This window comes from Helianthus annuus, chromosome 10 (genome assembly GCF_002127325.2).
Source record: "Helianthus annuus cultivar XRQ/B chromosome 10, HanXRQr2.0-SUNRISE, whole genome shotgun sequence".
NCBI classification, from domain to species: Eukaryota; Viridiplantae; Streptophyta; class Magnoliopsida; order Asterales; family Asteraceae; genus Helianthus; species Helianthus annuus.
This window is the reverse complement of record NC_035442.2, coordinates 169051466-169063813: the sequence shown is the minus strand read 5'-3', so window position 1 is coordinate 169063813 and position 12348 is coordinate 169051466. Positions and strand designations below refer to the sequence as shown.

General features: G+C 33.2%; 1 protein-coding gene across 1 annotated transcript; it reads left to right on the top strand.

Moving 5' to 3' along the window:
- Nucleotides 1-442: 442 nt before the first annotated feature.
- On the top strand, nt 443-2784 carry LOC110886533. The gene is made up of 4 exons (XM_035978408.1): nt 443-645; nt 1051-1137; nt 1234-1325; nt 2607-2784. Exons 1-4 carry the CDS (start codon nt 628-630, stop codon nt 2782-2784), a joined length of 375 nt encoding a protein of 124 aa, XP_035834301.1. The 5' UTR covers nt 443-627.
- The last annotated feature ends 9564 nt before the right edge of the window (nt 2785-12348 follow it).

Below are 12348 nucleotides of genomic sequence, written 5' to 3'. Positions count from 1 at the left end.
GAACGTATTATTCTCCAATGATTTCATCACTAAAAAAAATGCATGACCCGTTGGGGTCAATTGATTTTTTTTAGTATATATAACATATTAAAATATGGTGGAAAGTTGATTATTGGCTATAAAATAAGTTGTTTTATATTAACTTCCATAACGGTTAATATTATTTGAACTAATAAAAATGAAATAAAAGAAATAAACTGTATTAAAATAAATCTATATATATATATAAACATGATAAATAAGGGCTTATGTGTCATGTTATGAGGGCTTGGAAAATGAGGTGGCATCACCTCATGCATTCTTGAAATTGGTTTTGGCTCCAAAAATTCGGGTCTTTTTTTTCCTTTAAACGGGCAGACACGGGATCCGAATTTGGGACACCCTACCCGATTTCTTGACCCGGGTATATATACAATCTAATTAACCTAATTCTCTCAATTCTTCATTCACAGCTTCTCCTTCACGCTTTCTCATTTGACAACCCTAATTCTAGAACCTGCCGCTGCAATTCTTCTTGCCTTTAACCTCACGCTGTAACGGTGGAACATTAAGAACCTGCAAAAGCTTCATATCTTGGATCCCAAAACCATCGATTTGTCTCAACCAAGTTCTTTTCATGTTTGCTAGATGTTTTTCAAATCACAGGTAAGATTTGTTCTTGATTAGGACTTTTTTAGTTTAGTACTAATCGTTCAATTATTTTGACTGGGCGTTTGATGTATATATGTTTCAGATTCCGCTTGTGAACTCATTGTTCTTTTATAGTTTGGAAAGTTTTTCGATTTGTGCGAACTAGGGTTTAATTTTGTTTAATTTGATACGGTTTTATTCGATTAGGTTTGATTTCGTCTTTTGTGACAAACAATTCGATTCGAATGCTCGGTTTTGTTTGATTAGGTCTGATTCGATTTCATCTTTGTCACACTACAATTAAGCATTTATGTTTACTGTTCTTTACAATTTCCTGGTTAAATGATATTTGCAATATTCATATGTTAATATTACTGCTAATTAACAGTTTAATGTATAATTATTTGTATGATTTCACAGAGCCTAGATGGGGATATGATTGATTGTGTACACATCTCTCACCGGCCCGCTTTTGATCATCCATTTCTCAAAGACCACAAAGTTCAGGTCTTTTATATTAAATTCATTCAAGATTTCAAAAATTGTAATTAAATATTGATTGTTTTTGCAATTTTAATATAATTTTGTTATGGGTTTGTTTAGATGAGGCCAAATTATCATCCAGAAGGACTTTATGATGAGAATAGAGTGTCCAATGAAAGAGAGAACAGAATAGCATTGAGGCTGGTTGGCAGGTAGTTTCTGACACCACACGAAAATAACCGGGTTGTCATATCTAACCCGTTTAATAACTGGTCGTGTTTACCCATTTAATTAAAAGAAGTCGACGTGCCAACCTGGTCGACTCTCGCTAACATGTTTTTGATCCGTTTAGCTCATTTTTTACGATCCATCGACCCGTTTAACACATTTGCAACTTGATTACCACTAGCCATCCCATTTGGCGCGTTTAGATAAATGAGCTAAACGAGTCATGCGCTGGTTACATGATTTTAAGTGTGCACAGCTTAGGGTTAATGTTTTTAACACGAACAAAAATATGGGTTGTGTTATGGTGGAAAAAAATGATGAAAGGGGAAGGAAAAAACCTCATTTTTTAAAATTAACAGAAATAACCAATTTTTTTTTTTATTTTTAAAGTTTTAGTGGCCGAAAAAAATTAGATTCTGATGTTATAAGCATACTATTTTATTTAATTATAAACTTGTATGACCCGACCCGACACGTTTGTCAGATGTAATTGTAGGTCATTGAGTGATAGCTGTCCTGTAAAACACGAACAACAGTTCCCTACTCATCAATTATAGAACATTAATCCTTGTGAGTTGAGCCAAATAATAACCAATATATGGATGGGTCAACTTCGTATGTCAACAAGTCAAAACGAGTTCAGGTGGAAGCAAGTCATTTTTAGGATGGTTCAAAACCGGACGCTTTTAGTATAGATAAGAGGCATTTATTTATTATTATAACTTATTTATATCATTGTTTATTTCAATTTCTTTTCCAAGTGGCCCACATATAAAGAAATAAGAATGTAATTAAAGTGGTGTAGTTGTGATGTTAACATGCTTAGCATATTCGTTTTGGTTAATGGTCTGTATCAGCACATCCACTTTTCTTAATGTCCTCTTCTAAAAATATGTAGTCAACATAGTTGTAATGGGGGAAGACATGGACATTAATGGTTAGTTCTCAACCTGAGTTTGATTTAGATTTAGATTTAGTATGATAGTTAAGCGTGCTTAGAACAAGAATTTATTAACTTTTTCTGCAAATTTATTATGGGAACAGTTTAATTGAGGTTGATAAAAGCATTTTGAAAAAAATGCATCCTTAATAGAAGTGTCTTTTAAATAGGTAACGACAAGAATCTTCACTGATGCAATGAGTTTTTCGAGTTTAGATGATCCGACAGTCGTTTCCAATGAAGAGAGTCATTAGGCGAATGATAATGAAGTTGTTGGTGTGAATTTTCATATTATTGCGTGTTGATTTTGCATCATATTTAGCAGTTTGATGGCAAAGGTGATGTTTGTAAAATGGATAGAGGCGGTTGATTCTCATCACGCCGATGATGGCGTCTTAATGGTTCTATATTTGTTTCCTTATTTATTTGTACCGGTAAACCCTAATTGCTTCAGTTTGTTTAATTTTCGATTCTTTTTCTATTCCTTTTGCAGATCGTTGTAGGAGTTAGATGAGATGAAGTAACGATTGAGGAGATGGAGGAAGAAGTTGTCACTCTTCGTGAAATGCAAGCCAATATTGAGAAAGAAATGGGCGGGTGTTGCCTGCATGCGCCTTTTTAAGCAATTACAATACTCTCTTCCACCTCAAGGTTTAGACGAGGTATTTTAGAATGATTATCTACTGCATTTGTTGTTGATTTAACTATTTATGCTTTCATGGTACTAACTTCAATGCACATCTTTGTTTTGTTTACTCTCATTTCACATACGGGATGGACATCAGACATGTGTCTTCATCTTCATTTGGTTTCATGAAGAGATTATCATCTTCAGTGATGACCATCTAAATGTGGTAGCACTTCATTTCAACCGTCATAGGAGATCAGATTATTTCGCCTCATCATCTTCCTTACCTTGATGTTGCAGCTACACACCACTATACCTAACTACTGCGTCATAGGTCGACTTTGTTGGTTTTTTCATGTATTTTCATTTTGTCTTAATTATGATGTAGATGCCTGCTGTAATATTTGTTGCAGAGTCGGATTAAGGTTCTATGAATTTAGGTGAAAAGCTGTCTAATTTGATGAATGCGTGAAATTTTGTCAAAATTAGTTGCATCATAAATGAGAATATCTGGTAAGGGATTCCTATTTTCACTTGAATCATCTCTTTTTTATTTTTTGGATATTGGGTTTTCGAATTTGATGTTCCTTCGGGGGTTTTGGTAATGATCTCTTTGACATCATTTTTCATCCAAACCTGTGATTGTTGAATCAAGTTTGAATTAGATGTGGTTGGAGTTATCGTTAGTATATTTGTTTTATTGTTTTTTATTTTGATATTCGGTGACTTATCAAGGTTAATTGATTTGCATTTTGGTGTGTAGCTGAAGTTGACAGTTTTTTTCCCCTTTAGGTTCTACAGCCATATTTTCTATTAGTTTTGCAACATATAAAGTTTTTTTTTCCTTAGATTGTTAGTAATATAAGCTAAGGGTGTGAAAACATGAAACCATAACAGATAGAAATAGGAGTCAACAATTATGTCCCTGGGTATTAATCGCTAGAACCGCAAAACCAACCCACGAGACCCGTGAGGGTGAACGGTGTGAAAGTATATGTGGGTTTGCGATTCCCTAGATGCCCATCTTATCGGTTCCAGATACGTTCATTACGCTCCGGCAGCTGCGGCCCGTTTGCCCACCCCTAAGTAGAAACATATTTATATTAAGAGATCAGGTGTACTATATTTACAATTTGTTTCAAGAATATTTGTTATGCTATTAGCATTTGAAGACACATTCAATCAATTGAGCGACATCAGTAATCGTTCTTCACATTGCCACTAGGTGGTTCCAGCTATTTAAGTTGCAAGTTGCATTAGCGGGGTTACAAGTGAAGATCTCTCGGAGAGACCTGAAGCCCAAATTGATGATCCGTATGCCGATTTTTTACATTTAGAAGTTTTCAAATTTCCCCACACAATGTTTATTGATGATTCCCATATATGTGGTGAAATGTTTCTTAGGTATCATATATGATTTAATAAATATAAATATAAATATGAAATATGTATATTGTTTTATCTTAAAAGAGTCCAACAAGGGTTTAACTTAAAAAAATTGCTACTAGGGAATAGGTTGAGTGGGGCAAATGGCAATTGTTCAGTCATAATGTTGTTTTTTTTGGTGTTTTTGTGATGTCTTTTGTAGCAACTGGTAGTATGAATCCAATGATCTGGACAATGGTTCCACCTCCTTTTCAGCAGATGGCACCTGCACCATGGTTTCCACCACTTCGATTTCATCTTAAAGGTATCAACCATCAAATTCAAAACATTAAGTATTATTAATCTTGTGTTTCTTGATTTTCACCATATTTGCCCTTTGAATATAGCGATGGATGTAGAAGACAGCTGTGTTATTACTCATGTTCAATATAAGCTCTTTCGTGTTCATGTGAGCAAGAAGAGAGGAAGACACAAAGGAGGTGTGAAACATAGTTCAGATGATACAGGTTCAGGTGTCAAATTTGTATCATGTGAACTGTGTTTGACACATCCTTTGTTTCTTTCTCTCTTCTTGCTCACATGAACACGAAAGAGGTTATCTTGAACATGATGTTATCTATTAAAGGAGCTTATATGATGACATAGAATTGGCTACGTGTCAATCTCTCAGGTATGCTATGTAGTCCTCGCTGATGTCATAATTACGAAATGGTATCCTTTAGTGTTTTTTTCGCTCAAGTTTGAAACTGTATTGTTTAGTGTTACTCTACCTTCAAGGTAAGTCCAAAGAGCAGTTATATATATATATTAAAATTTTGCCTTCAAATTATTTCTAAGAAAACAATAGAAACGTTGTTGATTATTTGATTTTTTTTTCATTTTTTTTGTAGCTATGACAAGGTTTAAAGCTATTGAATGGCTTGAAAGTATTTTTGAAAAATGGATGTGTTTTTTCACTTTACAAGCACACATTTACCATAGACTTAGTTTGGTCAGATAATTTGGAATGGGTCCAACTGGTAATCAATTATGGATTTGAAGCAACATATCAAAGGGAAGTTGTTGAAGTTGGAGGTTGATCATCGAAATACATCAAGTTATCAAGATATGATTGTACAGGTTTCAAACCATATTGTCAATTAGAGTATTTGATTCATTTAAGATTGATGTGAAACAATTATATAAAGTTTAGTTGATTTTATGATTGAAATAGTGTGATTGTATTAAGAATTATATATACCTAAGTAACTTGGTGCGTTTTTGTCCCAATATCTCAACAAGCTTAGTATCGACACCAAAGTTTATATTATATAGTATCGACACTAAAGTTTATATTATATATTTAAACACTTATAATTTGGTTGGTTTTTTTTGTAGAGGGAACTCAATTTACTAAGGAAAATGTTTTTGTAACTCGAAGGATATGCATCTTCAAAGGGACTCGAGTACTCGACTGTCTTTAAATTGTATATCACTTTATCACTAATTTATGTAACATGGGACTTTGTATTTTATTTTATTTATACATTTGATATTTATCTTAATAGTTTTCTCCGACCCGGGTAGCACCCGGGTGATAACCTAGTTTTTAACTATATTTAGTTAGAAACCATTTATTTATGTTTTTGGTGTACAAAAGAACGTGTTTAGTTATATTTAGCTTATAAACGTCTTATAACACCATTAACACTAATACTTCACAAGGAATCTTATTATTTACACTTATTATTAAAAATCAAGTAAATTAAATGCGACAAAATTGACTTCATGGAAGAATCTATCTGTACAGATTCAATGTTCATAAACAAATAAATAAATAAACTTTTCAGTCATGCTAATGATGCCTATCCTAATAATTTTAGTTCATTATTTATTAAATAAAGTTGCTAATCATAAAAATAATAATAATTAGATTTAAGTTGAAGAGCAATGAACAATGGAGATCGAGTGATTGAGGAAGAACTTTATAGCCTAGTGGTATTTTGGGGGTGAGATAAGACTTTAGGCCAATAAGTCTTGGGTTCGATTCTCACAAGGGGGTTTTTCCCATATTTATTGGGTTTCCTCCTGAATTGGTGTATAGGCATTATGTCTAGTATAGATGGATATGATCGGGTGGTTACGCTGGTGGCACGATGATACTCTAGTGGTCCGTCAGTGATCCAAATCTGCCGTTCAAAAAAAAAAAAAAGAAACCACGTGGCCGTATATGATTATGGGATTAGGTTCAAACGTGAACAAAATCCTATGCGTGAACTGCGTGAACTGATCTGGACCGTTGATTAATATGATCTTGATGATTTAAATGGGTGGCATGATTGTAATTAATAGGTTAACTTTTATTGTTTTATTAAAATCAAAAGGGTAAAAGGGTAAATAGATTTATTACTTATTTAAAATCTGGAAACAATATTATTTCCATAATGAGAGATTAAATCCCGTAATTATCTATAATTTTGTTTATGAAATCTTTTGATATCTCATTTATAACAAAATCTCTCCCCCTTTCTCTCTATATTCCAACGACGATGGCAAAGAAAACCCCAAGAATAGCGTCAGACCTTTTCTAATCGCCGGATAAATCAGCGTCTTCTTCAACAATCAAAGGTACACATTGAAATTCTTCATCTTTATATGCTTAAGAAACTAGTTGTATGTTCAGTTCTTTTTATTAATGAAGTAAGAAGACCAATCGGAATTAGGGTCTTGAATGTTTTGTTATGAGAGTTGTTTAGTTACAAATCTTATGTACAATGGTATGATTTTTAGAAGGATTTAATCGATTATGAATTAGATTACGTTGAAGGAGGTAATCAGAATTAGGGCTTGAATGTTGTGATGTTGTTCTTTTTTTATTAGATTGTTGGTATGGTGGGTTGTTTTAGATAACATATAATCGATCAGTACACCTGTGCATGTTTTTGGCAATTCAGCTGATAATTTGTTTAATCCGTGATGTACACCTGTGTACATAGTGGTAAACTAGGATGATATATGTTCTGTTTGTTTAATATGTTGTATAAAGGGAATGATTAAACACAATGAGGGGTTGTGCCATGTTTTTAAGTGATTTTAGGATCGTTTGTTGGTTGAGTTATATAGGAGTAGGTGTACACATGTGTACTGGATCACCAAAATTGTGTAATTTTTGGAATGTGAATTTCAGGGGAATGTGTACACATGTGTCTGTATACTATAAGATGAATTGAGAAAGTGATATGTTATGCCTCTTATGTGTCTTGCTTCCTTGGTATGTGTTATTTTTTGTTTTCTTAATAATATTACCTTTATGTACAATATCGTAATAGTAATATGTTTACAATTGATAACAACTGAAAGTTTGGAAGAAAAAGAATATATGTACAAAACAGTATGTTCGATTGATTTGTTTTTATAATAAAGGAGATGACATACAACGTGTGTTTGTGTTTATCCTTAATAGTAATATTTTCCTTTTCCTAAAAGAAAAATAAAGCCTATAAATTTTGTTTGAATATAAAGAACCTGTTACTGACATATTGTTTCCTCGCCGGCATTGACATAAATTGTTTCAGCTATTTTTCCTCACTGGCATTGGTATTCGCTGGATCGAAGAAAAACGATTCTAAATCCGATTTTATTTTGTTTTTTAGATCCGAATCGATCACCGACGTATCGATCATTGCCAAATGAATGAACGGAACGGTTCCGATATAAGTTATTTTTAGTTCAATTTTTTGATTTTGCTATGTTTTCAATGCGATGTACACATATGTATTCTGATTTTGCTCTGTTTTTAAGGCGTTGTACACATGTGTATTCTGATTTTTCTCTGTTTTTAAGGCGCTGTACACATGTGTATTCTGGTTTTGCTATGTTTTTAATGCGATGTACACATGTGTATAGCGTCTGTTTTTGTGATATCTCATTTTTTTTATGTATTGAATGTGTAAAGTTGTTGATGTACACTTGTGAATTATGCAAAGTACTAATTGCTGAGTTTTTTGTGTTATTATAGGAGACATCGTAAACGAGGAAAGTGGAGATGGAAGGTCGATAAGGATGATTCACGTATGAGGTCGATAAGGATGATTCACGTATGTTTGTTTTGCTTTGGTCCATAAGGATGATTCAACATACAACGCGGCGAATAGTTGTAAAAGACTATGTCTTTTTTATTTTTCCGATTATGTTGCGTTTATTGTTTTTATGAAACTGGAACTTGTAATTGTATGTTTTTTTGGTTTGGCAAACATTATGGAAATTGTTATTTGCTTAATATAAAATAGGTTTACAAGTTTTGTTTATATGTATGTATTATGTAGCTAATTACACATTGGTACCATGCTGAGTACACATGTATACTGTTCAATTCATATCAAAGTACACATGTGTATACCCGTTGAAATATGAAGGTTATGTGAATCTTAAAAATCATAATCCGAATTCTGGTGGTGAAATCTAAAAAATAAAAATAAAATAAGAGATAATGTGGATAATGAATTTAAAATAGGAAAGATGTAACTTATTTCAATTATTAAAATAATGATTTAAATCTAATTTTTTTATATAATTACAATCATACCCTTAACAACTAAAAAGGAAATCAATGGTCCAGATTAGTTTACGCAGTTCACGCATGGGATTAGGTTCACGCTGGAACCCTACCCTATGATTATGAACTTATTTTCTTTAAATGTAAATTAAAGTAGAAAATCAAAACTAAAACAAAAATATAATCATTTTTAATTAAAGACTACATTAATTGTATAAAATATTGTACTTTTTTTTTAATGGCTAGTGGAGTTGGCTTCAAGACACCAGCTAACTCCCTCAGGGCGAGAACAAGCTCTTAAACCTTGCCATAAGTTCGAATTCTTCCCAGTGGTGCTTATTCCCATTATGTACATATTGCATTTGGTAAGGATCGAACTTAAGATCACCTCAAAAGAAAACCCGTATGGAAAAATCCCCAGACAACCTCACTAAAGTGATGATGACTAATATACTCCTACATACTTGCTTGCTTTGTAAATAAGATAAAAAATATTGAAAAAAGAGCGATATAAGCAGTTACATAATCAACTTATTTATATATAATAAAACACTATAACAAATACATTGTGAGATCTTAATATCTTATATCCAAATTTAGATATGTACTCGACTTCTATATATACACACACGCTCGCCCTATGATGATTATATAAGAAAATATGAGAATGGAGACATACGATACTTTGATCAAAAGATGACATGACATAGATTGATAGATAAAGTGTATAAGTGAAGTGGTCAAAAGTGTAGGTTTGGGAATAGTGAAGGGGGTCTTTTGTGTAAAAAGGGGAAGTTATAAGATGAAGGAGCCCCCCCACATCGTAATTATGGTGGAAGGGCTTTGATAATGTGCTTCATGTGACCATCTCATTATAATTCTTATTTTCATAAAATCATAAATAAAAATAAAATAAATAAGTTGGCAACACATAATTCTCATCATCACACACGAAAATTAATCATTCGTCATCCAACACATTTTTAATGGATTCGGCGGACGTTCCCATGCTTCTTCTCTTTCTATTTTTCCTTTCCAAATTAAATATAGTGAAGGCTAACTATATTTTTTTTAACTATAACAACCAACTTATATCATATTTTTAAAAGAAACATTTATTATTTATAATTGTTTACCACCTAATGATACTTAACATCATGGATCCCCGAAAATCAAAAAAAAAATAATAATAACAAAATAACTGGCCCTATGCAAGATAAAAAATTTGGGCCCTATTCGAAAATCTCTATTTAATATAAACTAATCAATCACTAAAATTTATGTGGATGTAATTTAAATAGTCATTTTTAGTTAAGTTTATGAAGTAATTTATTAATTACAGAGAAAGATCCAATTAACAAAATTAAGCATTAAATACCACTAACAAAAAAAAAAAACAAAAAATAAGCTAAAATAAAGAATTTGAAGACGCCGGGATAAGAACCGGTGTCTCCTTCTTGTTTAAGACGTTTAAGCATGGCAATAACCGTTAATACAAAGGCTCATTTATGTTATCTCTCGATCTAATGGATATATATTTCATCTTATACAACGTAAATTCTATAGAAATTAAAAAGATTTGGGCCCTCGGAAGGTTTGGGCCTTGTGCCGTCGGCCACCCCGCACCCCCTACGGGCCGGCCCTGCTTAACATTGAACCATTAAATCATTAACCATCAAATACGTACCTTATTCTGTTGTCAGCTTACTACATAGGTTACAACTTACAATTCAATGATAATATAGTAACTTTTGAACATGTTACAATTTTAAAATTTACAATTTTCATTTTCATTTTGTGACAATTATTATAACAATACATAAATACGGCATCTTGAGGTTTTTATTATTGTTAAAAGCCACATTATTGGTCATTGAGGCGCTAGAAGGGATAAGGCTAAGGTTTTCATGGGGAGATTGTGTACCAAACTCCAAAATATGTATGATTTCGTGAGACATGATCATGGCTCCAAAAGATCAAGACGGTCTTAGTATCGGTAGTGAATTTATAAAACTTACCAGGGAAGTATTTGGATGTCGATGAAAGTCAAACACTAGAGGTATAAACGAACCAAGATGCTCAATATCAGCTTGTTAAGAGCTCGAATTGAACCGCGCTTAAACGAGTTGGATAAATTAAATCACATTTAATTCGATGGGTTGAGGTAGGTCAGGTTTCGGGTTTAAAAAACCGGGTAATCAGTTTACCCATAGTATCATCGGTCCGGTTATAGGGTATGGAATATAAAATTCGGGTATACCCCGTTAACCCAAACTAGTTTTAAAATAGCCCAGGATGGTGGTGTTGGGTTTTCGGCAGCCCACGGTCTATTACATAATTGCTCCTGTGAATTGTTTTCTAACGGCAAATTTCTTTTTAATTTTCGTCGTCTATGGGACTTAAACACAAGACCTCCACCTCCCTAGGTGTTTAAAGGTTTTGCCTTTACCAATGGACCACCACCCCGTCGGTAGCTCCCTGTGTATTGTCGGTCTGTCCTTTTGTTGCTTGATATGAAGTTTAATCTTATTTGCATTTGCCGTTTCTCTAAATGGTTTAACAGTGAGATCGATACCGAAATTGAAAATAGCTTGCTAGACCTTAAAAGACAAAGTGTATGATTGGGATTTGTTGGCATCATTGAGGCTGCTGCTTCTATTCTGTTGTGGTTGTTGGTTCTTCTCTTTAAGAAAAGGATTGAAACCTCAGCTCTTTATAGTAACCGGAAATGTGTGTTATCATAACCAATATGTGAATTGGGAATCCAGACCAATAAGCATGTGATCTTGAAGTAACATAACTTAATCAAACAAACAAACAAACGTACCTAGTAAAATCCCACTCATTATAGAGCTACTGGTAGGGTCTGGTCAAGTAAGATGAATCCTCTCGGTGAGACCCCCAACTCCAAAAAACTTTTTTTGACGTGTATATCTATTATCTAGATAACATAGAACGTGGCTAAGAGAATCAAAGCAGCAACCATACAAAAGTATTAATACTAACATTAGTGAACTTGTGTAAGCATACGAACAAAAGAGCAGAGAAAAGAAAAAGTAGCACTTACCCTCTTGAAAGTACCTATACACTCCCCTAACATAAGTTTAGACCCAAATACAAGTCAAAGACATATATAAACACAACACTCCCATAAAAGTTCATAACCTTAATCTAACGTCTCCAAGCAAACAACGCTAAATTGATAGTTCTATGTTGTTAGGTTGGTTGAGCATGAGCCATGGATAACCAATACCCGAGTACCTGATATCTAATTCGGTTTGGGTATTAGTTACATTTTCAATTGGAAATACGTAATTAAACCAAAACCCAAAATAAACAACAGAACAGCGCCAGTTAAAATAATAAATGAGCGTTAGCTTTAGATACTAAACTTGATTAAAGGCCCGTGACTCGTGAGCCTAAACGAAGCTCAAGCATTCATCGTGGAGTTATATCGAGCTTAGGCAAAAGATGAATGAGTAAAGCTTAAGTTGAGCTCGTTTCCAACGCTGGTTTTAA